The sequence below is a fragment of the Thunnus maccoyii genome, chromosome 4 (assembly GCF_910596095.1).
Source record: "Thunnus maccoyii chromosome 4, fThuMac1.1, whole genome shotgun sequence".
Taxonomy (NCBI): Eukaryota; Metazoa; Chordata; class Actinopteri; order Scombriformes; family Scombridae; genus Thunnus; species Thunnus maccoyii.
The window spans coordinates 10,742,299-10,770,289 of NC_056536.1; the positions used below are offsets into that span (position 1 = coordinate 10,742,299).

A 27,991-nucleotide genomic window follows, 5' to 3' on the forward strand; every position below is an offset into this window, starting at 1 on the left:
GCATTTAGATTGGAAGTCGGGAATACCAACTCGGAACTATCAACTTCTGACTTTCAATGGATTGCAGCATTAGCTCCAACCTTTTGTCCAAATATGGTCACTTCTGGCTCCAAAAATCTAAGATGGCAACAATCAAAATGCTCATATGCAAACTCAAGGCTTCAAAACCATGGATGTATAAAGAGAACTAGATACAGCGTTGGAGGTGGGGCCCCGTTTATTCCTATGAAAGTTGTTCAATGGCGCATGAAGCCAAAAAATTCAACTTCTTCCACATTGCTTCTGCGTCTGAGGGGGCCAATGAGCAAGCACACTAGTGACTTTCGCTAGCCGAGCTGGCTACTTCCAGTTTAGCCCTCCGGCTAATTTGAATGGGGATAAAACGATTCAATCGTACAGTTCTTCTAGACTTCAAATTGTGATAGTGAGACGAGTCATTTCATTTGAGTTGTGACACCCAAACAAATGTATCCACTAATTTACAGACGGTCTCTTTCACAATGTAAGTCTATGGGAAAAAGTCTTTTTGGGCCCAATAGTGTCACGTGACATTGTAATTACACGTTTAGCCGCTATGTCAAATTGGCTTCAAAGCCTGGCACTCTTCCTGTATCCAGTTCTCTTTATACATCCATGTTCAAAACAAGAATCCACAAACCAATGGGTGACTTCACTGTGGCTATGTTCTTTTTTTTTTTTTTTTTTTTTACAGTCTATGGATTTACACAACATACTGCATGATCAAACTACAACTCATGTTGCATTTGCCTACCAAATTTTGTGCAAATTCGAGCTTGTTTTCATGAGATACAAGGATTGTATCTGTATGCCTTAAAATGACACTATATGGAGAAAAAACAAAGCCACGTGGCTCGCAAAGTACAAAATTACAAATGTTTGTGATACTTATTTACGTTTACATTCCAGATAATCTTTTGACACCATATAAAAAAGGGCTAGTATGAAAAAGTGGATTTCGCAATTTTTCGCAAGTATGCAACAAAATTTCGAGCTATAATAGTCATGACCCATTTCACATCATGCATCTCAGTATACCGACCACATGGATATAAAGCTCTTTCATTTGTCTTTAAGTTTGTAAAAAAATTGTACATTGTGAGACTAAGCGCGATTGACTCTATTATAGCACACCCCTTTGGTTGCCATAAGTATTTTTTTCTGAACCTGATTCGCACAGTCTACTACCTACCCATGAAATTTTACAATTGCAACGTTTACGGATTAGGACGTACAACAGCTTTTTCATAATAATAATAATAATAATAATAATAATAATAATAATAATAATAATAATAATAATAATAATAATAATAATTATGAGATGGCTGGAGTTGTGCAAAGGCCTGTGATTTAGAAGTCGTTAAGAAGAACTCGGTTTCCCAGCGTGCACTGGTGTGAAAACGTTACGTGACTTGACGTTTTTTCACCGATTGTTGATGACGGTGGCAGACAGCGCAAGTCAGTAGCTGAGTGGTGTTCACGGGAGGAGGAGTGCCTGCCAGGATAATATCATTTTCTCCGGCAACCTGCTGTCCAAAGACGGAAGAACTATAACATAGACGAATGAAGCTGAGGTAGTGCGACAAACCTCTGAACTATACGCGAATTAACGCTGGTTCAGAAGCGTCTCTGACACTGTTTTGAAGGCCTGTTGCTAGTTACGGGAAATCCTCGGGCTAGCCCGGGAGACACCGGGCCGAGAGAGCGCAGAGGACCAGGACTGGATCTCCGTGGGCTGGTTGGTCGATCTGGTTTTAATGTACCTATCTTGTAATCAAACGAGGACGTAACCTCTCCTGCTCCTCCGTGGCGCACATAAATCAGCGTCAACTCAAAGACACTTTCAGCTTGACAGCTAGCTAACGTTAGCTCTCCTGTGTTTACAAGCTAAGCTCAGCCGATACCCTCTGAAGAAGTTGGCACTTGGGTGTATTTGTTTCAGCTACGATTTGACATATTTGGCTTTTACCACCTGCCTGCTAGCTAGTGGTGACTTGTAAACTTATTCAGCTTCTGTCTACACCGACTGAAGGTCGCCAGCTAGGCTAACGTTAAATCAAAAGGTGTCCTAGCTAAGGTTATCACTTCTTCAGTCTTATCTACTGCAGCCCAAAGTTTGTTACCTTGTTGGACTGTAAGAATCAGCCCAGTTGTTTGTTTTTTCATTGTCCTTAACTCTTTCAATGCTACACAAAGGTGAAAATCTTGTAAAGAGTTGAAGTCACTCGTTGATTTAAACAGAGGCTGCAAACCTTTACTGAGTTATTTACTAAAGCTGTCTTAAACCAGCTGACAGTATCCCGGATGAAGACTCACAGAGAAGTGTGGATTGTGATGCTGTCAGGACTCACAGGTGTTGCCTGTTCTGCTTGGCATTATTAATCTCACACCAACATTTAATCTCTGCTGCAACAGAAGCAACTGGTTTGCAGTTTTTTGGGCTTATTTGCTCAAAAAGGATCCTCTCCAAAACAGATCACCATGAATCGCTACCTGCCTGTGGCACGACAGCACTTCCTGGCTGCCCTAGCCAGCACCAGTGTGGTAGTAAAATCAATAAGTGCTGTGGTGGTTCTCCTGTACCTGCTGGCATGGGCTGTTGACACTCCGTACGCTCTGGGGGTGACCCCAGGCTACCTCTTTCCTCCGAACTTCTGGGTGTGGACGCTGGTGACCCATGGGGTGGTGGAGCAGCATGTCTGGGGCGTGGCGGCCAATGTGGGGACAGTTATGGCCTGTGGACGCCTGCTGGAGCCTTTGTGGGGCGCTCTGGAGCTCCTGATCTTTTTCGCAGTTGTTAATGTATCTGCAGGCCTCCTGGCAGGTCTCTCCTACCTCCTCACCTATGTGGCCACCTTTGACCTGGATTTCCTGTTCGCTGTGCGAGTCCACGGGGCAGCCGGGTTCCTGGGGGGCGTCTTGGTGGCGCTGAAGCAGACCATGGGGGATACTACAGTGCTCAGAGTGCCACAGGTGAGGCTAACACACAACAAAAGTCATATCTGATCCGCATTGGTGCATATTGGCAGGGGTATGCTCCTCTATTGAGCTTGTAAAAAATACCAGACCAGTGAGGAACAGGATATCATAATTAAGTACACTCTAACAAATACATTGAGATTTCAGAGGTGTTTCTTCCAGTTGATTGTCACCTTTGAGGCTAATTTGTAGTGTTGCTGTGGAAAATCCTGTTCTGTGTGTTTCATTCCTCACCGACATTGCTGCTACCTAACATGTAGCCTTAAAATAGACAACTGAATTTAATCAACACCTCTAACAGTCAGAATTCAATAACATACTAGCCTCAAACTGGTATCTACTGCAAGGCTATTGTATAGAAGATTGTCAGTTATTTTGTTTGTACAGTCCCTTTTCAGTTACTGTGATCATGCAATCATACTCTGCCATATAAGCCAGGGGTTTACAGGCTCGCCTTGTTTGAGCTGTTGAATGTTTGCTCTACTTGGCCTGCGTTGCCTGGTTTAGGCATGTGATTCTCTTCCAAATTTGGTCTACAGTGTGATCTGTTAATTTACATTTTCAGATTTAATCTGATGCTCTTTTGCAGAGCAGCATTTCCAGTTTCCAGATAAAGGTTTAGTTTGTTATTTTGGTTTTTTTTTCTGAAGCACATGTTAGCTACACATTCCTAATTTGTCTCTTAAACTACCAAGCCACTCAACTTAAGCTGCCATTATTTTTGCTTGTTATGAGTTATTATAAAACTCGGTTATGTACTCCCATCAAAACGCTGGTAGATCTTGAATATGTGTTTCATTTTCTGAATCTAGCTGATTTGAGTGAATTACGGGAACTGGAAGCCATGGTGGTCTGTAGACGAAATGATAGCTGCCCCTTTGCCTGCTCATTTTTGTTCACAAGAGCTAAAACCTGTCTCCCCCTCCCATCTTAGGTAAGACTCAAAGCAGCACCAGCTTTAGTCCTTCTCCTCCTGGCTTTACTGCGCCTATCTGGGCTGCTTGAGAGCTCTGCCCCCCTGGCTGCATACAGCTACGGTGCCCTGTCTGGCTGGGTTTACCTACGCTTCTACCAGAGGCACAGCCGGGGCCGCGGGGACATGTCGGACCACTTTGCTTTTGCAAGTTTCTTCCCGGAGGCTCTGCAGCCTGCCGTGGGGCTGCTGGCGGGGCTGGTCCACGCAGTGCTGGTCAAGTTGAAGGTGTGCAGGAAGATGGTGAAGAGATACGACGTGGGGGCGCCCTCCTCCATCACAATCAGCCTGCCAGGGACGGACCCACAAGATGCAGAGAGGAGGAGGTGAGTCAGAGCAAAGAAGAAGGAGTTATACATTTACATCTGCAGACATGCATTATGTGCTTATACACTGATGTGATGCTAAAGTTAGTCTCATATTGGTGTACCTTGTCGTTAAGTGTCTGATCTTGGGCAATTAGTGTCTAGTTGGATGGAGGTTCCTCCCTGACCTGTTGCATAAAAGCATTTGGTAACATTTGATTTTGTCATTATTGTGATTCAACTGAAAGAGTCAGAGTTGCCATCAGGCCAGAGTGAGCCTCATATGTAATAATATGAATATGAAACATCATCGTCAGAAACCTGTCTTGGTTAGTCCAGAACGCATCCAAGTATCAGAAGAGAGAACTAAAATATGCACACACAGCTGCATAGTTAATGAAAGACGCCAGTCAGAGAAGAGACACAGGAACTGTTTAGTTTTATTTACTCAGGGAAGGTTTGCTGAGCCTCTGTGCTCTTTTTCAGTTCTGCTCTTCAAACAGTTCACACGTGTTCTATGTGTGAACTCTACAACACACGAACCCGTACACACACTCACAAACAGTACCTGCTTACAAGCTGTCAGCGGTTATTTTTCCTCCTGTCCCATTGTCTTGCAGACACACTTCCAAGCTGTCATACCGTTTCTGTTACAGATAGGTGTTATTACACACACACACACATACACACACACACACACACACACACACACAAACTGTATCCTGTAATTATCAAGGATCATTTCATATTTTGACAACACACATAGAAATCCATTTTTAATATCTAAATGTTTAGTTTGTAAAAATGCTTTTATAAGTGTAACTGGTTGTTCTTGTATTTTTACCAGCAGCTGGTTGAGCTTCCTTATGTTTCAGTCTGCATCACTACTCGTCTTGTCGGTTCTTCCAGTATGACACACATCAGCTAAAGCTGCCATGTGAATGAAGTTTAGGCCTCTGTTAAATGCTTGATTTTGATTAGCTGGTGATTTAGAGGTTTGCCCTCTGCTGAAGCGTGATTGAAAGTCACTGGTACTTCCCCACTGGATAAGTGGGGAGATTTAATTAAGAAAAGATTAGTTTCATTCCAAAAATGACATCATCCATTTGAGAAATGATCTGTTCATTCAAAGTGATTGCTAGTGTTAAAGCACAGTGTTGGATAAAAGTGGATTTTTTTACAATCACATAACTAGTTATAGATACCTACATTGTGAATTCATACATTTACTAGACCATTCCAATTAAGTAGGACACTTAATCAGAAGTAAGTGTCCTACATAAGTCTATTGTTTATCTCTTTGAGGATGAATCTATGTCCGGGATTTTCAAAGTGCTGCAAAGAGACTCAGTGTTCCAGTAATTTAAGATTCTAAGAATTAGTAATGTAATAAAAACATTGATAGTGCAAGTTGAAAAGGGTTCATATTAATAAATTGTTCTATTATTAATCTTTGTTCCTTGTCTTGGTTTGATTTGGGTGATAATCATCCCCTCACTTTTGGAATTATAGTTCCCATAGTGCTGTGGGGGATGTAAACAGGAAGTATGTTTCAGTGAATTCAATTAGTTAACTTTAGCCTTGTTTTGTTTTTGCTTTGTTTGTATTTTGGCAAATTGGCGCCATCAGAAGTATACTGAATTAGCTGTTATTAGTTCCTGTTTGTAGTGTAGGCATAAATGTACAGACAACTATCACTGGATAACCTTGATACTGAAGAAAACTTCAAAATGTGATGATTCTCAGCTATAGGGAATGTCTTTTTTGCTATGGTTCATGATATCCTTTGGAAGTGTAAGTCACACCGACTCTAAAAGTGTGTATCATGTCTGTTAGTTCACATTTGACTAAGTTACTTAAAGGAGTACGAGTTTTGCAATCTTGCAAATTGCACTGAAACAATCAAAAGCAGGCTAGTCCTGTTGCACAGCTGTACTTCCCTCTGATATTAATGAAGAACATCTCTCTTTCCCTCCTCCTCCTCCTCCCAGACAACTGGCCCTCAAGGCTCTGAACGAGCGTCTAAAGCGTGTGGAGGACCAGTCCGCCTGGCCCAGCATGGACGACGAGGAAGACGAGGACGAGGACGAGGTCAGAACCGACACGCAGCCGCTCCTCCCGAGCGGGCGCGACCCTTCCTCCTCCACGTCGAGACCGGCGGGGGCACCCATCGGCATCTCCCTCTCCTCCACCTCCTCATCCTCCATGTCACAGAGCGGCGGAGCGCAACCCACAGGCGGAACGCAACACCCAGAGTCGAGCATTATCAGCTTCGAGGATGCACCTTCCAGATCGTAACCAATAGACAGATACGCACGCTCTGTTCGGCGTCACTGGCAGGTATACTAGCGCATTCAGAGTCTCTGACTAGTGTACGACTTTATTCAGTGAGGGCGATTAGGCATACACTCGATATCGCGCACACACAAACACATACGACATCTTTGACCAGTTCATACACACGACCGTGCGCTCACAAACACTCTGTCAATGTCATTGTGAAGCCCAAACGGGCGGTAACTGTACAGTGCTTTCAGTTCAGACATGTTGGTTGTAAATGCTCAGTGTAGTCGGGCAAACTTGACACTTAATTCTTCTCTTCCTTCTTGCATACGACCGAAAGTCAACCAGAAATCCTGTCTTATCCGGACTCAATCCCAACTTGCTGAGCTCTGTCCACTGCTTCATGTGTCTCTTTCTCTTGCTTTCTGAATAAATAACAAAAATGGGTGTACAATATTTTTTTTTTTTTTTGTAAATGTTTTTTTTTTTTTTTTCGGAGCAGATGACAGAGACTCGCTCCGAATTCTCGTTTCCCGATGAAAGGCCGACTCTACGCGCACCGGTTCGATAATCTCCGAGAAGTGACTGTAAGCGAGATTAGCTTTAGGTTCACGTGTTCTGCATATGTAAACTGGTGTGTAACAGAGGAAGTGTGAAAGCATGCATTCAGCACCAACTGCTGGAGCGGAGGAAAGAAGCTGCTGCAGGTCAGTCCTGCTGATGAACTATGATATAAAACTTCAAGATTTGAAGAAGTGCCAGGTAAAAAGAATATTCTGGACCAGGTTCATTTGTCGCCTGTTGTCTCTCTTGGAACAGCAGGCAGAAAAATGGACTTTCTACCCTTTTTTTTTCTTCTTTTTTTTTTTAATCCCTGGGTTGTTGTTCAATGGATAATGTTTTTTTCCTTCTAGGTCTGTTCATCAGTAAACAAAAACAACTAACATTAGGAAATTTTAATGGTGTTGCACTCGTACACAGATCTGTGGATTATGATGATGATTCTTTCTTCTTCTTCTATGAGTTAAGATGATATTTTTGCGTTAATTCTTGGAGTATCATCTTGTACCCTTTTTCACTTCCACCTTCTAGGATCTGCAGCGATATGAGAATCAGCAATAGCTATTTAATCATCTGAGTGCTTATACAGAGAGAAGTGGTCAGCGTCCGTCACGGTTATGTTCGTCATTTGGCACAATCACAAATCTGGAGAAGTGATCAAATGCATAAAAAGTAGAGAACGGCCTTGTTAAAATCACAATGAGTCATGAGTTGTAGATTCAGAGGTCGTATCTGTGCTGTGTCAAACTCTGCTCTGATTAGTCGTATCTCAGAGACTGACCCGTGAGCATGAATGACGACATAGGCGGAGGACGCACTGATCAGTAGTCAGCCTGGCCGAGGTTTCATCACATGCACGTGTAGCATCTCTCATTTCTAAAATCACAGTGTCAAGCAAGGGCCACTGGTGAATAATTTGCTAGTGAAGTTGATTAGCAAATAAATTGTTTCATCTAGAAAGTTCCATGAATTCATGGCAGCCCAAAAAGGTCAGCGAGTCATTCATTTTGTAGACAGTCATCACTGCAGATGTCGCAGTCTATTAGGATAACAATCACATTATTGAATGTCCAATTTCCCACCTGTCCTCGATGATTCAAGTCCGCCGCGGCTGATAAATTATTTCAGACGCCGCGATCACGGTGACGACAAACCGCTAATTTATTTTTAAACTTGTGATCACAAGGTAGAAAATGTTTCCAAATAAAAATGAGAATTTTCACATATTTAACAAGGAGGATGAAGCGTGTGAAGTTCACATGATCTCTCACCCTGTAGGAGTCACTTCAGTCTGTCATCCGGGAACACCAGCCCAGTAAGATTAGTTGCACATTGTTCCTGGTCTGACAGCTGTCGTGTTGTCATGGTAGCCAATGCCTTAATTTCACAAAACATCTCGGAGACAAAAAAAAAAAAATGTGATTGATGGTCTCTGCTGTTTGGTATTGAATATGAAAAGTTTAGAGGAGAATTGCAGATGAAGAAAATGAAATTGGGGAACTAAACAAAATGATCCCAGTATAGAAATATGTTGTTACATATTTAATTCAAATATATGACTTCTTTTTTTGTTCCTATTTAATATTCTCATGTTTGTTTTGTGAGAAATAATCTTGCAGTGGCCTTAATGATCATTTTATTAGCCACTGACTAAGCAAACATCATATTGAAAAGAGACCAAAATCATCCAATCACATGTAACTAAAGGCACAGTGAGTCATTTATGACCTTTATCGCCCTCCATAATTAAACGGTAGGACTTCATCAACGAACCTCCTCCTCCTCCTCCTCCTAGCAACTGCAGTGTGTGATTTGCAAAAACAAAGTCAGAGTTCATATAGTAGACAGCCAACAGAAATATCCTGCATCCAAAAGACTGTGAAAGTAGAGCTTTTAATTTAATTTTGGGGATTCCAAATCTGAGCACCCAAAGAAGTTCATTAGTGTCCTTATTTAATCTCTAGAAATGCCAAGTAAAAACATTTTTATTCATAAGTGTGGGGAATTTGTGGAATTTGTCAAATAGGAGAAAAAAAAAGTTGGAAAAAAGGTTATAGTGTGAACATTCAGCCCACAGACTCAGTCTGAGGGTCCGGAGTTGAACTTGGCAGATACATTTTATAGTGTTGTTTTGAGGAAGAACATTGCAGGATTGAGCCTTTTTGCTTTTCATTGACAAATAAAAAGCAGAAAACGTGCTACATGATGTGATGTGCAAATATGGAATAAGCAAAAGATATACAGACACCTGAAATGATGTCCAAGCTTCTATAATGTCTCCGGTTTAGTAACATGATCCTGAGAGAACGTTGATCGTACCTGAAATGTTGAGATTAAAAAAAAAAAAAGTCTGATATTCAAACATGATGGTTCTCATCTGATCCTGATTTCTATACTGTTCTCCTTCATGCTTGAATCTTTGAGCATGTTCCAAATTAAAGCATCATCAAGCACTGCAAATTCAGATGAAGTGTGTAGAGCTCGAGTTTGGCCTCTGAAGTCCAAACATACAAGTTTTTTTTTTTAATGTTTTGTTTTTTACCTGATGGAAACGTGTATGATGGGAAGCGATAAGCCATATTAGACTGGAGTGATGAAATTCTGTGTGTTCTATCCTGTGTTTCCTCTTGTTCATTCTGCTCTTTTCACTGTGCTCTTTATTTAGCTAGTAGTCGTTTACGTCGGATGTGTGGGGCCATTATTTAATTAAATATGAATGAATGATAGTATTTACATGAATGAATGGACGCAGGAACGAGAGGAAGGGCTTGACGCTATCCCTTGTCCACAAGCTGAGTCACATCCAGCTTTAAAGTGAACATCTGAAATCTCCATCTGCATTCTACCACCAAATGTATCCACAGTAGCAAAGGATATAAACCAGTACATAACTACATATAGTACAGTTACAGTTGTATGGTGTTATTCTCATTTTTTTTTTTTAACCAGTTTAATAATATTCATCGTTGAGCTTTAGCTGCTGACCCAACTCAGCTTGCATCACACGATAAAAATCAGCCAAGCAACAAAAGAAAAGCTAGCAAGGACACTGGTATATAACTGGAATTGTGTCATTTGACCAGTGAAAAGACACGGGAACATCATCGTTACCGGTCTGAGGTTTCAGGTTGTGCTCGGTCGGTCTGACTTCCACTCGCCATCCCTGTTCTCCTGTTCCCCTCTGATTTATCTCTCTATTTTCTGGCTCTGAACGTCCTCTAAGAGAAGAAAGGAATGCAATTACATAGTGTCTTTATGAATAATGGCAATGTACGGTTGGTGTATACAAACCATAAAAGCTGCAGGCGAAGGATAATTAATGATGTCAGTGCTGTTACTACATTGCCGCGGCTTCAGTCTACAGTGGCCGGCCTCTGTCAGTCAACGAGCAAGCACATAAACGCTATCACTGTAATTTGACTGCATACACAGTTTGTAAGTGTTCTCTCCTGCACACCAGTATCATGTCATTATTACAGACACACCACAGACAGGTAGACTCTTCTTTAAACTTTAGGAAGCGCTTTCTCTGTTTTTCCTTGGTTGGTGTCTTGCCAGAGTGGCAGATAGAGAGGACAAAATACCCAAATTTATCTGGAACTGGAGTTAACAGGCTTTTAATGTAACTAGACAATAAAAAAAAGTCTCTGTGACAATTTAAAATACAAATGTTCACATCGTTCATTTGCCAGTTTTCATTTGTATTTGTGACAAATGAGAAAATTGCTAAAAAGATGCTGTACAAATTGATTTACTAATGATTATTGGAGTGCTTCATATTTTGCTACCTTGAGGCGGCGTCCAGTGCCTCTGGACTTTTATTCGAGAAACATCTCTGTACTGGTTTTCAGAACCAGTGCCTCCATTGAGAAGCCTCGTTTTCTATCTTTAAACAGGAGTATTTTATACAGATGCTGGTGCCCAAGTCAAGAATTTAGCAACATGACTGCATCAGCATGACGTATAATCAATAATCACTCGATATGGTATATACATTCAGGAGCTTTGGGAGCTTTTGATGTGGATAAAGTTCTTTCAGCCACATTGGCAGACAACATATTACCTTCAAAATGTAATAGTTTAATAAAGAGACTATGGGCGACACTGGCCTCCATGACTTGCGGATGAAAGCCGTTTCCCTGCCCTGTGAGGAGCGACAGACTACAGATGGTTTCTAATTCTGTTGGCAAAGGTGTTCATTCACAACTAGGTTTTTCCTTTTTTTTTTTTTTTTTTTTTTAAAAAAAAAAATAGTTCTCACTACTTTCATTTTCCTCATCTGTCCCTATTTTTGCACCAACAGATCTTGTTCACACTAATGACAGTCTCTTTCTCTCTGTACTGTGACTGTTGCACAGACTTTTCAGTTTTAGTTTTCAGATATATTTCTTTATCTCTATATGAAATAAAAGACGATTGTATGAAATTAGTGTTTCGTTCATTGTTGTATGATCACTTTCCTGCTGTGGATGGACGTGTGATTTTATAAGGAGGAGATGGTGAGATGGTTAAAGACTGACCTGTTACACCATAACAACTATGTATCCGAGGAAACACAATATTCTACCAGATCCTGTATATTTGAAAAACTAACATATTGAAATCTAGTTTGAAATACACACTTTTTGTCAATTGGGTATTGTGCACAAATTTGGTAAGCCTTGTATTAACAGGTAAATTAATTTTACACACATTTCTCCTTATTTACAGATGGGGTTATCACGTAGTGGATCAGTTGACAGTCCTGTAAAATAATAGCCACAGATTCAATAACCTTTTAACCTGTACTCTCAAACCTAATGATATACAGCATGTTGCACCAGGAAGTGCCACAATATTATGCCACGACACAAAATAACTCAAAATTAAGAGGTTGGAAAGAGTACAGGAATATCCTTCTAAAGTCAAAGTTGACCTTAATGCTAATAAAAACTACAAAGGTAGCTATTTTGAGGACTATTCTGACTATGGTTACAATAAAAATATATAAATTACTACCACCCTGCTGCAATACACTGGTGCAAAAGTGGTCACCATTTCCTGTAAGAGAAAATAAACTCATATTAAACCTTAACTAAATGAAATATCATCCTGATTGTGCTGTAACAAAATAAACAGTAGGTTACTCTAATTAATTCTCTATTTTCACTCTATTTTTGCATTTCCAAAGGTAATGCAGTGCGATACTATATCAAAAAGTGAAGGTGACATTACTGATTATACTATAAAAAACGACCACATACATACCTTAATACCTTTTAGTGAGATTGTTTTGTTAATTGCTGTTTCCAAGGTCAAGAATTAAATTTCAGTCTCAATTTTTAAGCCAACATGGACGACAAGTCCTTAAAGTGCTCATAGAAACAGAAATTTGACAGCACCATGACAACTGGGCAAAGCCCATCTGCTGAGGAATATAATGTGATATGATTGAAAGCTCCAGAAAGAATCAAGAAGACACTTTTAATCTCATCTACTCAGTTACAGCATCAGCAGTGCTCAGAGTGTCTGTCCACCCTCACAAATGGTCCAATTACAGCTGGGTGATTTGCTTCAATTCTCTTTATTCTCAAACTCTCTGTCTTTTAAACATGTATTACATTGTTTTTATTATTTATTACATTATTACATTTGATTGCATGACATTTAAGATTAAGATTACATTACATTTATATTAAAGACTCCTCTAATTCTCTGAATTTGGTTAGTTACCCAAACTGACCGCCAGGTGGGGCAGTGAGTGCAAACTACTGCTGTGATAGTTTCCTCCACTGACTCAGTGAGAGAAAGTTACAGTCATCAGTGGTGATAAAGCTCAGTAATGGGCTCAGTTAACTCAGATTAAGGGTGTAATACAAAAGGTTCAAAGTTATTTACATTCTCCATAGGGGCATAATCCCTCTGCATTTAATTTATATTGTGTCCATTACTGTGAATACTCGTTACCATCCCTTCTTTTCAGCCAGAAGCTAAAATTAGTGCATTAGTTGTTTATATACTGGGAACCAGTAGTGGTAACTGAGATACAAGGCGACACAAATAGACCAGTGACTCATTTTGGGTCCTAGTTAATGGTTTTAGAAACACTGATTTAGATTACAGGTAGAATTATAAACCCAAATTATTGCATATCTGTTTTGATATTTTAAAAACATAATCCTAATCCTATAGCGTTAAATTTAAAACATGTTAAGCCCCTGAAAGTACGGAGCTAAGGGGGGAATTAGGGGAAATACTCTCAGTTTTCACAAATGGAATAAAGGTTTCACAAATCTGAAACTGTGTTTTAATGACTGGAGTCTCCTTGGTAGTCTAGTCCAGATTTGACAGGTTGAACCATAGTGGTTTTTGATCTAGACCTGGTCTAATGTGGTTTGGGTGGGGAAAAAGCAGTGAAATTGCTTTTTTCTGTGTGTCTGTTTCCATGAGCAAAACAGAGGTTTCACTTTGCTGCGATGTGTAACTGACTTTGCAGCCTGCAGTAGACACACCATGGCACCTCGTGCCCGCGCAGGTGTGGCTCTCACGCTCGTGCCCGCCCACCCAGCTACATACTACAAACCCCGGCTGCGCGCTCCCGTGAAGTAATTCATTGTATCAGATTGAGACGGGAGGAAGCAGCGAGAGACTCGACTGGTCGGCGAAGCGACTCTGCCCGTGAAACACAGTAAACTTCGACTGCTAGCCACATAAACTGCAGGTAAACTACTTTCCGGAATACCACACGATTATAAAATGCTACTTAGCTTTATATTGTTCAATTTTAAAGCGGACAGGATTGTTTTTTAAAGTTGTCCGGAGCTGTGAGAGGCCGTGCTAACAAAGCTAGCGAGGCTAGCTAACGGTAGCTAAGTTAGCTTTTCCCCTAACCGACCTCAATATCGACGCCGCTTCCGCACTTGCCACACAGTTGTGCGGCGGACAAAGCTGCTTTATTCTGAATATTTGAAGTCCTGTGACCGAAACGCCATAGCTAGACTGTACCCAGAGCTGTTACTCAACTGTGGAAACTAAAGTAGTGATTGTAAACTAAACCGTGAAGACTGGCCTGGATTGGCGAAAAAGCCGTAGCCAAACAATGAGGCTGTTTTCCTGACTTGCCTCGGCTGACCAGGCGGCTCATCGACGTTTCACCGTCACTTCACGAAAGGCTACGAGAGGTGGATGTTAATTTACTGGTAGCATGTTAAACACTCTAAGGGTGAAGTGAACCGCCGTTGTACTTTATTTAAACACTAAAACTGCATGTCATTTCGCTCTGTATGATTTAGAACATGTCAGTGACAATAGATAATCATTCAGCACACAGCCTCTACTTGGTGGGGGATTACAAGTTTTATGCATTTCTAATAATAGTTTTTGTTATAGCCAATCTTCTCCCCCGAGAAGTCATAGGTGTATTGTATGTGGGTGTCGCCTGGTGTTTAGTTTGGACTGGGGCCACCCTCCCATTCTTCCACTGCGGACACACTAGCCATCTGTTGCCTCTGTGATGACGCCATCTTTCTGGTGACCCACCCAGTGGCTAGCTGGTTTAAAAACAGTGTTGGGCTAAACACTGGAGCTCTCACAGGCAAGACACACAACTTTTCCTCAACGTTGGCAATGGTGGCTAATAGTTGTAAAATAGTTGACGTCCTGCGGCTGAGTGATCCTGACGAAATCATCAGGGTGTTTGGTTATTGATGATGTGTCAGTATTCTGGGTGTGAGGTGTTGCTTTCATACAGTGGTTAATCTAAGCTAGGAGCTTAATATGGTCTTGGAGAAAAAAGAATAACGTATATGTCAAGTTGGCAGAAGCATTTCTTGTTCATTTCACCCAGACCAAAATCTCTTCACTAATAACTAAAGCATTAGACAATATTGAAATCTAGAAGCACAGCGTTAATCTGTTTGACATCCATGCCTGGTTCTACACAAGGACCTTTTGCAAGCTGACTCATGCAAACATAAACATATTATTGCAAATGGACCATATTTAGACAGGTGCTCAGTCAAATCTTGTTGTAATTGTAATATTTTCCTATTGTATTTTCTTGTCTCATGTAGAGAAGCGTTTATAAGACATTGTAGCTCCTTTTGCAGCATCCGGAGAGGGGAGGGGAGGGGAGGGGGTGAGGGGGCGAGGCAGGTTTCACACACTGTCACCCTTGGAGCTGTTAACTAAAATCACATCCTTTCCTCCATCATAACGGAGGCAGATGACAGTGACTGATCAATATCTAATTTCATCAAAGGGCTGGTTAATAAATTTGAAAAAAAAACGGTCATGGATTACTTTGCAATACATGCGTCAGTATTTGTATGATAACAAATAAAAGCTCAAGATTTACTAAAGTACATGGATTATCCATATCATGCTGTTTTGTTATCTAGAGGTTTGTACTAAAAAAGATAGTTACATTTTGTGAATTGTCAGAGCTTCAAATCCACTACAATTTAATTGTGTCACAGCTGAATTTTGTCTCTCTCTTCCAAAAGGATTATATTTAAAACGTTATCAGCGGTATGTATCAGCAGTGTTTTCCGGTGCAGCAGCTACTCATCATAGTCCTAATGGTCCATTTATTTGAGCTATTTAAATCTTTTTTGTTTTGACTAGGTCTCAAAACAGAAGCATATTTATTAACAAGGATCTGTTTATTGAGCTTCAAAGTTGACATTAATGATTGTAGAGGTGGTTTGAATGGATCTTGGCAGCAGATTCAGTGATTCAATTAGGAATATGGTCAGTCTGGTTAAGATCCCTGACATGTTCTTGACCACAGGCATGTTGTTGTTGCTGCCGTCTACAACACGTAGGTTGAACAGATTGTCGCATTTCTCCAACAACCCTAATAGAGAGCACAGATCATCAGTCTCCACAATGGAGATATTTTGCATATTGTATTTTTCATGAATGCGTGTGCCTCACACAGTGGTTAAAATAATAATAAAAAACATAATAATATGCTGTTCCTGACACAGTAATGGATTAATTCAGAATTTCACCGCCCACACAAACGCATGTCAGGTGGCAGAAGAAAAACACCTGCCAGGTTTATGTCAGGCGCTGAAATATTCATCAGCCGGCAGTCGTTACCCATCATTAAGCAGGAGCTAATCTCCACCTTAAGACCTCTTGGGGTATTTCCTGGTATAAACACACACATGTGTTTAGATGCAACTGTTGCCTCTGTGTGGTTTTCTAAAGGACAGGCGGATGAATCATCGAGCACACAGTATCCGTTTTAATAATACATCTAAAGCTGTGTCATATAAGGAAACGATGCAGAATGAATGGTGTTTCACTTAACTCATGATTTGATCAGCAAAAACACCACAGAATGGTTTTGTGTTGGATGGAGACTGGTTTGCGTGGACACATGAGTGGGTTTGACTGATTGTCTGTTTGAGTTTGATAGGGTGACAGTTGACATGATTTATCATGTTGGATATTGGACCATCCCCAAGGTAGAGACTCGATTGAAAGACGAGGCCTATCGTGCATTGTCTTTGTTTAAAAATCGTGTGGGTTGTGTGGGTTATTCAGATAACTGGCTAAAGCGGATTGGAAGAGCTGCTTTGTCAAAATAAGAACATCAGTCTTTTTGTTCTTTTCTCATAAAGGAGCACAATCAGTGCTGGTTCATGACTCTGGACCCAGAAAGCGAATCACAAATTGTCAAGAAGCCTTTCCAGTCGTCCTCCTCCGACAGTGTTTATCACAGGAGTGTTCCCTTTCACTCTATCTATCCCTCTCTGTTAATTTGATCCTGTCGGGGTTATCCGCTGTCTCTCTCCTTATCTGCTGTTTGTCTGTCTCTTTTCATTTTATCTCATGGTCTCTTGTTGGCTAATATGCATTATGGGGTAGAGATGTGTACGTTCGGCCCTGTCGTTATCTACCAAGATTATAATCCATGGACATGGTTGTCCACAGGCTGGAGTTGGTGGTTCATCTCTATGTGAACCACTTCCAGTGTTAGTCAAACCATCTGGGCTGTCTGGCAGATTCAGTATGACTAACATGTTAGCATCAGCCGCATAATGCTGTGTGGGTAATTGTTAATGTGTGTGCGTGTGCTGTTTAGGTGCAGCTCATGGTTTTACTTTTGAGGAATTATTTTACTACGTAGGTTTTAGATCGGCTTCCTATGCATCAAAACGTTGATGGATCCCAATCCAGTTTCTCCCAGAATTTTGACTTTTTTTCTTCCAAGGTTCGCCTTTTATATACTTAAAACCTGTAAGACAAATTATTAGTTTCATTATGATTTTAATTAATTGTAAGTGGCAAGTGTCAATTAATAGTTAGATCAATAATGAATACTAACAAAATACTGTCAGAACTGGTTTTATTTTGTGGCTACACCTGCTGAAATATCCTTTGGGTGAGATATTAAACCTGTTCATTCATCCTTGAGTGTCTTACCAGGTGGCTTACACCACAACCAAGCATTAAAAAATTAAAAAGCGTGTATAAGATCAAATTATGAGAACAAAAAGATACTTATGGACACTACTTCACCGTTATTGATGTAACTCTTATGCGGTTTTGTTGTAATATCCCTTTTCTGTGGAATGGTTTCATTGTGTTTTCCTACTATGCAGGAATAATGAATCATCACAAGTTGTTCATGACTCCGTTTGATTAGTTCAAAATTATGGACCACTGCCTGTTAACCACCTCATTATTATCATACCACCATTACATTTGCACCAGAGCATGTGCTGTGTTTCCACTATTGTTTTTTCTCCTGTTCTTTTGAAAGGAGGAGTTCAGACACAACAGTCTCCACCGCTAATGGAGATTTTCCTGTTGTGTTGCATTTTTTAATTGTCATTGTGCCCTTGTTGATGTGTTTTGTCTAGATTATCCCCCTGTTAAGTGTTTTCCTGCATCTTGTTCTTGGCCAGGAAAAGGTTTACATACTAACATGTATCAACTGTTACTGACATTTATACCTATAAGCCTCCTTAAATTATTACCAGACTCTTGTTAGCTGTTATCAGCTCTAAAGAAACAATTAGCGGCTTTAATGACTTGCTTAAAGGCACCAAGGCAGCATTTGTTGAAAGGAGGACACATTGATATTTACCCATTTTATCCGCTGGTCAAATGATTCAAACATTGACCATACATCTGCCTCTAGGCTACAGCTGCCCCCATTTCTGTCTTTTCCTTTCTCCTCAAGTCATAGAGGGAATGGTCTAATATTTTTTGACACGGCTGTCCTACTTAGAGCGTCCGTCTACCATTTATAGGATGCTTGTAGCACCTCACACTGCTTTGGTGCATTTCAGGGTCAGAAATTAATGGGACTCGGACCAAAAATGCTCTGAAATTGAAAGTCAGTTTTATCAGGGGGCAATAAATGACTATAACATTAGAGTACTTTTGTCTGTATTTCAACCAACTCATTTTCATCAGCAAAGGACACAACCGGAAGCTGCAGACAGTTTTCAACAGCTGAATATGTCAGTCGCATACAAACTGCTGTATGGACAAAAAATAAAACAAAAAAACTCAAGAGGAAGGAAGAGGGGCTGGTTGGGGCCAGAGACGATCGTCTTATGCAAGGCATGCCGGTTTCTAGACATAGAAAGTTTTGAAACAGATTTTAGCAGTGCAAGAATATTTTTTTGGCAATGTGCCATCAATCGACTTATTCAATGATACGGCCCCTCAAAATAACCCCAGATCACTGATCAAATGGGCAACAAGCAAAAGTGACGCAGGGAATTGATCCTCTAATCCTGGCTGTCGTAGTGCCGTGTTACAGCTCTAGAAATGCTGCAGATCAAAACCGCATTTCAGCTGATGGATTCAAACCTGAGAGGTGTCGGGGAGTTTGCTCTCCACCACACCTCCAGCTGACTCACTGTGATGGAGATAGCAGGGCAGAGAGATGTGATTGACACTGGACGGTGCTGTGCCTTCCTGGATCAAGGGGAAAATAACCTCTCAGGGATACGATTTATTACCTTCTCTATGTGAGGTCCTGTTGTCCTTGTGTAGTTAGGAAGTACACAGTACATGTACTGTGTTATTTTCAAAGTTGTGTCTCTGCCGCAGCGTCACCATGACAAATGAGGTGCGTTTGATGTGTACTGGGTGAATAAAGTGATTGTGTTGGGACACAGTTCCTGTTCATGTCTGAAGGGAAATCGCTGTTTTCCTGTGTTTTGATCACACTGTGTTGTTGGTTTAACTTGACAGTGATTCTGGTTATTTTCCATAGTTTATGCACTGGTGAATAACCTTTTTTGACTGAGAATTTAGTCCTTTTTAAGTTTGTGGGTCCAATTCAGTAGAAAATCCATAACATTTATCTCTAGTTCCTGTTTGACACTTTCTGTCGAATGTCATTTCTCAATACAGAGTCATCCAGGCTGCTCGCAGCCAATGACACAAGACTACATGTCACTAATTTGCCTTAACTTCCCTTTACTCAGTTGGGCAAGCTCTCACACCCACACTGAAACGTCTATTGAGTCTTTTACAGTCAGAAATGTATTACTGGAACCTCGGGTAAGTTTTACTTCCTGGTGGCTCACATTTTATAGTGCTGTGCTGTAATGACGCCTTTTAATGCCCTATGTTGTGCAAGGATGGATGGGAACCTACAGTGCACAGCTGTTTTGGGGATATTGATGTAATCATGACGCAGCAGCCTCTACCCACTTATTATCCTGATGTTGGCATGCTAAATCATCATAAATCATAACCAGACAGTTGACAATAGAATTTCATGTTTGGACAACAAGAGCCAACAGATCACCGCTCACACATACAGATCACCGCTCACACATACAGATCACCGCTCACACATACAGACACGAATGCATTACATGCTGCTCGCCTTTAGGATGTTTGTGTGGTTTCAGGTTTCCATTTACACATATTGTCCTCAACCTTTGTGGCTCACAAGCCCCCAAGTCAAAACAGATTGATGCGTCTTGTCAGGTTACTTGTGCAGTTATTAAATAAGCCTCATGGTTTGTGAGCTTTCCTTATTTCAAGGCATTACTCGTATATATGAAGACCATTATATTTCTGACTTGGATTTTTTTCAGATTGCATTAATCATCTCAAAACCCAGAGAGACTCTGAACCTCAGGTGGAGATTCTCTGCTTTCCACCTACGTGGTTAAAAGTGTCAAGCACAGTGTTGCATCGCACGCCTGCACTATGCAACACCGCTCAACATATACTCTTCCCTTCATGCCTCAAATGTCACACATTACTTTCATATTTCCTTTTGCCGTTGGCTTAAAATTGACTAGTGAGTTAATTCACCACAAGAGAGAGTTTGTTGTGTTCTTCCTCAACAATCACAGATCTGGCTTTGGATTATCAAATAGGCGATTCTCCTCAACGCCATGCCTTTCCTCTGATTCTTTGATCATAACCTTTACCTCCTCCTTCAGGGATGGCAGCCATCCGTAAGAAACTGGTGATAGTGGGGGATGGAGCTTGTGGAAAGACCTGCCTTCTGATTGTCTTCAGCAAGGACCAGTTCCCTGAGGTCTACGTCCCCACTGTGTTTGAGAACTACGTGGCTGACATAGAAGTGGACGGCAAACAGGTAAGAGATTTGCAGTGATTCTGTGTCACTATTTGTCTTTCCCCTTTAATGTCACGTCAGAGTAGACGTTCAATCACATTCCAAGCTGTTGTACCAACTAGCTGAGCGACTATTGTTCTTGGTAAGGAAATGTCATTTAGTGACTGCTACTTAGCTAAAACAAATAACGCACAAAGGATCAAATAAATAATGAAAAGTCCAGAGAATTTGCACTTTTTCTTGAGATTATTGCAGAATCTGCGTGGGTCTACTTACTGTCGCGTTTGTGTTATCAGGGCGGTTTTGTTTCGTGGGCGCTTAGTCATGCTCAAGGCTTAAATTCTTCTTTAAGGGACTAGTGTTCCTGAGGAAGTGTTGATAAGACTAGTTCACATCTTCCTTCACATTGCAGTACTCATCTGCTAAGTCTTGTTCTACAGATAGTTTCGGTTGAGCCCAGTCTAAAGCTGTTGAAATGTCAAAATATTTTCCATTATTCTGATAACTCCTGGGTGTTAAGTCTGTATTTTACTCTAAATGCAGTCAATTGTTATGCTAAGTCACACTAAGCAAGGCTCCAGTTATTGATTTTGTTTGGTAGCTGTGTGTGTACATCCATCCATATATGGTTTAGGTAAACACATTGATCGTAGTGTCATTAAAGGTTTAGGATTGAATCCAGTGTAATTCACAAATTAGAGTCGTATATCAAACTCCTTGTGACTTTTAGGTTCACGATGTACTGTATGTGTGCTGCTCTCTGCCCAACTCATCTTTCACAAACCCACATGTCCTGACCTCATTCTGGGTTAATAGGATTCTGGCTCATTGAGTCTTTATTAGCTTGTTGATTTTGTGATCCGCTGTGCTGCCGCGGAGGAGTCGACCACCATCGGCCAAATCTTGCCTATAAACGAGTAATTGACACATAAATTGCTTTTTGCGGTTAATTGTCTGCTGATAATATAATTGTGTGTTTATGTGTGTGTGTCTGTATTTATATGAATTTTAAAATGAGCTCTTCAAAACCTAAACAGAGTAGTTCAGTTTGTGAATGAAGTGATACCTGATAAGTTTAGATTTACCAGGTCAAAAACTGCCAAAATGTAGGGATTCAACTAAGCATAAAAGTCAGATTTTAAACCCATATTCATTCACTAAAAAGTAGTTTGCACACTCAAATCCATTAGATGTTTTATTCAGCTCAGTGTGCAAAATCTGTCTTCATTCAAATTCTATTTAAAAGTGAATAAATAAAAGAAAATTCTATACTTGTATTTTGATCATAATATAAGACCACTTCAAGGTTGCCAAACATTTTACCGCCATCACAGAGACACTCCACCTACAATTCATAATGGTTCATTCTTTGCTTTTCACCTTATACTCCTTAAATTCTTTATTATGACGCATTAAATTCTCCTTTTTTTTTTAAGTTCTTTGTCAGATCGGAGTCTGTTTAGGGCCTTGTTTATTATCTCCTTTATTTGTTGAGTGAGCTGCCTTCAACATGAAAGTTCTGTTTATTAATATTAACTTCTGTCCTTCTCTTTTTCTTTTTTCTTCCTCTTTTCTCCGTACTCCCTTTGTCCCTGTCCCTGTGTCTGTGTCTGTGTCTGTGTCTGTGTCTGTGTCTGTGTCTGTGTCTGTGTCTGTGTCTGTGCCTGTGTCTGTCAGGTGGAGCTGGCTCTCTGGGACACAGCAGGTCAGGAGGACTACGACAGGCTGAGACCTCTCTCCTATCCAGACACTGACGTCATTCTCATGTGCTTCTCCATAGACAGCCCTGACAGCTTGGGTGAGTACACACCACAAACACACACCTACACATTCATGCATGACGTAAACCGCCACAGCTCAGCCTCTCCCATGTCACTCCCCCACCTTTCCGTTCTCATTAGAAGTTTTCTTCGAGGTCTGCAGGTTCTGTGTTCGTCCTGTGGTGACTCTTATTACCATTTGTAGAGGAACTGCTTACATTTGCACACTCACGTATACACCAGCACACTCTGAGATAAATCATATGGCATGCAGTGAAACTACAAGTCACGCGTTTCCTCTCATTATGATTATGAACAGCACTTTCCTGGTCATATGGAAATGGCTTTCCATAAAATACGGTGATAAAAGCTGCAGATAATTAAAGTGCCAGACATTAATGAAACAAGATTAAATGAGAGGAAAATGTCAGCTACTATTGTCATAAAACAAAGGCTTATTGTACTAAAGCTCTCATTTATAACTACACGGCTATTCTTCAGAAACTACATTCCTGTTTTAAACAGCATTTTTGCTGACCAAGTAAGACAGGTTTTTCTTTTTTTTTAAACCTTGATGCTCAGTGGAGATATGGAAGCTATTCTTTGTGTTTTTTCTGTCTGTGTTCAGAAGCAAGATTATCTTTGCAGTGACTCACATGTCGGTCTTCCTCGCTTCCTCCGATTTAACTCTGTTAACTGGTCTCCTGTTGCTACAATGTTTATCCCGTTGCTTGAAAAATGGAAACATAGTTAAGAGTCATCACTTACTGTAACGGGCCCTGCAGTGAATCATAGTCTGACAATCAACATTAGTTAAGAGATACACACACAAAATGATATGTAGGTGTTTGTCCAGTGATTATTGATCTATTCTCTCCCTCTCTGGTCCTTCTTTCTTTCACAGAAAACATTCCAGAGAAGTGGACCCCAGAGGTCAAACACTTCTGTCCCAACGTTCCCATCATCCTGGTAGGAAACAAGAAAGACCTGCGCAACGACGAGCACACGCGCCGAGAGCTGGCCAAGATGAAGCAGGTACCTGAATTCTCCCTTTTGCTTGTGTTTAGACATTTAGACATGTTCATTTAATAGAGATTTATTACTATTTTGGGGGTTCTGCTGACAAGGGCCATTTGTGACTAAATACCTTTTTAGATGTATGTTTTGGTAAACCATTCATGAGGCATTAAAACTAGTCTCAACCAACTACAACAGAAAAAATAAAGTGGGTACAAGGTGTATTTTGTGTATATTACACAATTTCAATACTTTGACAATTTCCATGTTTACCAAGACAAAACAGGCAAATGCACGACTCTGTTTCTTATGCACACAGATGGGCATAAAATTCCAGCTTGTAGTTCAACCCTCCAGCATTTCATCGATGCATCTAGACTTAAAAATAGCTTTCCCCTCGTTCAGCTGTATCTACCATTAATGACTCGGAACAAAGCAGCTTTCACTTGTATTTATACTAGTAGTTATCTTGCATCATACACGAATGTTCAAGAGTACAGCGAGTACGTTCCTAAACCAAAGTCTTCTCTCCATCCAATAGGAGCCAGTGAAGTCGGAGGAGGGCAGGGACATGGCAGGCCGGATTGCTGCATTCGGCTACATGGAGTGCTCTGCTAAGACCAAGGACGGCGTGCGAGAGGTGTTCGAGATGGCCACCAGGGCAGCGCTGCAGGCCCGCCGTGGAAAGAAGAGCAATAAATGTGTACTGCTGTAATATGGCAGACATATTTGGACTGTTTTTACCCTGGGCTACTGTATCCAGGGCTAGGGCTCGGGAGGGACAGAGGGATTACTAGATGGGAGAGGGAGGGAGGGGAAGCAAAGAGTGCAGTAAACGACTACCGCTGTAAAATGGCTGTTTGTTGGACTGAATTTACCCTGGGACTTGGGTTTGGGAAGCTTTGATGGAGAGGGACGGGTGGGTGGAAGGATGGATGGGGGAGGAGGGAGCACAGTAAATGACTACCGCTGTAAAACATCAGGCTCTTTAGCTGTGGGCTAAAGCAAGCCACTTAACACTGATACAGATCATTAGGGATCCTGGTCCTTTCTAAATATCTATCTGACTGGTAAAACCGATAAAGTTGCTGGTAAATTATGGGATGTTTTGGGTGACTGTTCAGTTTGGAAAACAAAGGTTTAGTGTCCTGCCTGGATGACTTGACAGAAGGACAGGGGCAAACAGTAAATAAGTACCACTATTAATGGCTTGTCCCTGGTATTATGGCTCGTGCGGTGTGTAGTGGGACAGGTGAAGGGATGGGAAGAGTGAAGTGCAGTACTTGGGTTCTGTACTGTATAGTACTGTATACACCAAACCAGGGCAAAGCTTGCAGTTTTCATAGTTCTACAGCTTATTTGTTGTAAGCTGTAGTTACGTCGGCAGGTTATCTGAACAGCTCCAAAAGTAGACAAATCACCAGTAAATTGTATTAATCAAGGGCTCCTTAAAATGGTGCTTTAGACAGGTTTGAGATCAGCTTGCAGTTCAAATTAAGAGCATTTAAAAAAAAAATGTGTATTTGTGTTTTAAAATAAGGCATTTAGAAAAGTTGAATCCAGTGTTAAAGAAGTGGTCAGGTGCTGTCAGGTGCTCAGGTCTTATGTGGTGTATTATCAGAGAGCTGCGTGCTCACATGTCCTGCTCAGTGCCATTTAGTCTCTCACTGTGGCTAATCCTGTGCTTACAGACTCACAGTGACAAACACATTGAGCCCTGCTCTTACAGAGATGATCTGTTCCAATCACCTAATACTGAATGCTCTATATTATTATAAAAACTACAGCTACTAGTGTACAGTTTGAATCGAAAGACAATTGCCCTCAGTGATGTTTTAAAGTAAAACTACTTACTGTGCATAATCATCTGATCTGTTAGACAAAGCGGCTCCAATCACCACCTGTATTCCAGCAGCTGCTTCCAATATTAGTTATCTTACCACAGCAGTGTTGCAGGGGGCAGCGTAAACTTACTTCCATAGGAGCAGCATTGTGACGTCCTCAATGGCCGCGCAAGACATTCAAATGATCCACCTGCTGGTGAATCTTTACTGTGGTTGGTTTGTCTACTTTAGGAGGTGATCAGTTATCACCTGAAGGTTCTTTTAAAAGTTCGTTCATCAAAGAATCAGTGGAAGCAGCAGGTGAACTGTGATCACAGCAGCTTCCTGCCCTGCACAGTACAACCTGACCAAACTCTTCCTACGGCTCAGCTCCCATCCCTTCCTGTTCCACATCACTGACTGCTGGTGCTCATCTTCCCCTGGTTTGAGACCAGGACAAAGATAAAGGAGAGGAGAGTATTGTGTTTACATGCACACCACTGATCTCCTTATTTTGTGTGTGTGTGTAGGCATGTGTAAAGGTCAAATGTACAATAACCAGAACTAGTTCATGTTTGAGGAAAATAAAGGTGCCTGGGATGTTATCCACCATATTTAGACATGTCTGCCTTTAACTGGTTAACTGTTGGTACCTGCCATCTGCATAAACAGTTAAATTTAGAAAGACAAACGTGACACGTGTGACATGACCTTTTTATCCAGAATACTGTGCACGTAAATACCAGAATTGTCAGGTTGGGCAGCCTGATAGATTTTGGAGTACTACATGCAGGTCATCTGCATCACTAACTAGCAGAGTGAGAACCTGCATTATGGTGGAAATGTTTTCATCTGGGGTATTTTTGTCTGCTCTATCAGGGTTTTTGATTCTAAAAACGGTAAGAGTGGCCAGTCATTTATCAGCCACCAGCCTTTCCTGACTTTTCTGTGTTTTACTGCCAGATTCAGGCTCTCTTGACAGTGTTTGACCCTCCTGTTCTTCTTCCTGGCCAACAGGGAGGACCCTGTTCCAGAAACCTAGTCTTGTGTTGTTGTTTTTACACTTTATTTCCTTGCTTTTTAAAAGAAAAATGTCATAAATATGTTGTCTATCAGTATTTAAAAATAGGAGGTGGAAGACTAGGGGACTGCTAATGTGTCGTTGCTTTAGTTTATTCTTCTTTTGTGCTTTTTTCTGATGATTTACTGTTGTGGTTTCGACCCATCAATCATCCCTGCCAAATGCTGTTGTTAGGCAGTCAGGAGAAAGGCTGGCCTCTCGGCTGCCTGTCTAGAGCGTCGCTAGGACCACATGCGCTGGCTCTTTTTCTGTTTGTTTGTTTTGAACACAAACTTGGCTGAAATGACTAAAGGAAAAAAAAAAAACTTAGTCTCCTTATTATGTACAAAATCATTTTTATTTCTTGTTTTTATTGTATTTTTAAATCATAATTTGGATGCTGAAGCAGTCATGTTAACAAAGGAACAGGAAAACCAAGCTGTATGCAAAGTCTGTAAATATGAAATGTGGGTTTGTTCATACTAGACTATACACACGCACAGGACTGGAAATTGTATTTGTAAACTAGCTTTGGTTTGTGTAATAAATTACTTTCTATAACAACCAGCTGCTATTCATTGTGGTCTCAGGTGGGACGGAGAGGGAGCTCTTGAGTTCAATCAATACACATTAAGTATGAATGGAGTGACGCATTAGAGGGTTTATGAAGTGGTGTCTCACGATCATAATCCTCTCTGGAGACAGTCTGGATATGACACAAGTGTATAACACATGGCATGACAAATGAAAGAAAATGAGAAGAATTATCTAAAAAAAAACTTGAGGGGAAGAGAAACCATGATGTCACTGGTTGTGAGAATTGTATTTCTTGTTGGTGACTTGAGCTGAGAACCACATCAAGAGCCACATATAAGCTTCACATAAACGTTTAAATCCATTTTTGCACAAAATGACTGTGTGGACATTGAAAGCACATTTGAAGAGGATCTTTTAACAGCCAGTATGAACAGGAGGAATGATTACAACCAGGAAAACCTCTTTCAGCGTTCATATGGTCACCTGACTTGTTTTAAGACACTTGAACCTGTCCTTGAAGAAGCTACACCCCTAAATCCTAAATGTTCAACCCATTTCACTGTCAAGTATTCAAAAACATCAACATATTTAGGATTCATGGGTTCTGTTGAATGGTATGTGGCAACAACCATCTATAATAGTAACCAGTGAGACATGTAGCAATGAGTTTTAAATCCTTATGGTGCCAAGACACAGACCACTGAAGCAATAAAATCTCACTACAGAACATATTGATTGGCTGAGAATCCAACACAGTCTGTTCTGATCATATAAAACCAAGGAGAGCAAGCACAGTGACACCCTGAATGTCACCCAAACCCCCAAGATAGATTTTTAGATTTGAGCTAAATATCAAAGCACCACATCAACAGACCTCTTTTACCACAACTACTTCACACATGTGACCGACTGTGGGGCTGTCAGCTGTTTCTTTGTGAACTGTGTGTTTTAATTAGAATCTGTTATTGAACTTAACCGAGACAAAAACAACAGGATGTTGGCAGAATTAACTACATTTATCAAAAGCATTTTGTCTTGGTAAGTGGAGCTGAGGTGAAGTTAAAACACTGAAAAGTTTCGATCTCGAAAGCACATCAGTAGTTGTGTTGAAAGTGAGACT

At 40.8% G+C, this 27,991-nt stretch overlaps 2 protein-coding genes across 2 annotated transcripts; both read left to right on the forward strand.

Annotated features, from left to right (window-relative positions):
- Positions 1-1,423: 1,423 nt before the first annotated feature.
- tmem115 (transmembrane protein 115) lies at positions 1,424-11,359 on the forward strand. The gene is made up of 3 exons (XM_042409820.1): positions 1,424-2,994; positions 3,935-4,299; positions 6,270-11,359. Exons 1-3 carry the CDS (start codon positions 2,503-2,505, stop codon positions 6,574-6,576), a joined length of 1,164 nt encoding a protein of 387 aa, XP_042265754.1. The 5' UTR covers positions 1,424-2,502; the 3' UTR covers positions 6,577-11,359.
- Positions 11,360-13,708: 2,349 nt separating this feature from the next.
- On the forward strand, positions 13,709-26,898 carry rhoab (ras homolog gene family, member Ab). The gene is made up of 5 exons (XM_042408857.1): positions 13,709-13,822; positions 20,538-20,695; positions 22,352-22,472; positions 23,339-23,469; positions 23,993-26,898. The coding sequence occupies exons 2-5, from the start codon at positions 20,540-20,542 to the stop codon at positions 24,164-24,166; spliced, it is 582 nt and encodes a 193-aa protein (XP_042264791.1). The 5' UTR covers positions 13,709-13,822; positions 20,538-20,539; the 3' UTR covers positions 24,167-26,898.
- Positions 26,899-27,991: the final 1,093 nt, after the last annotated feature.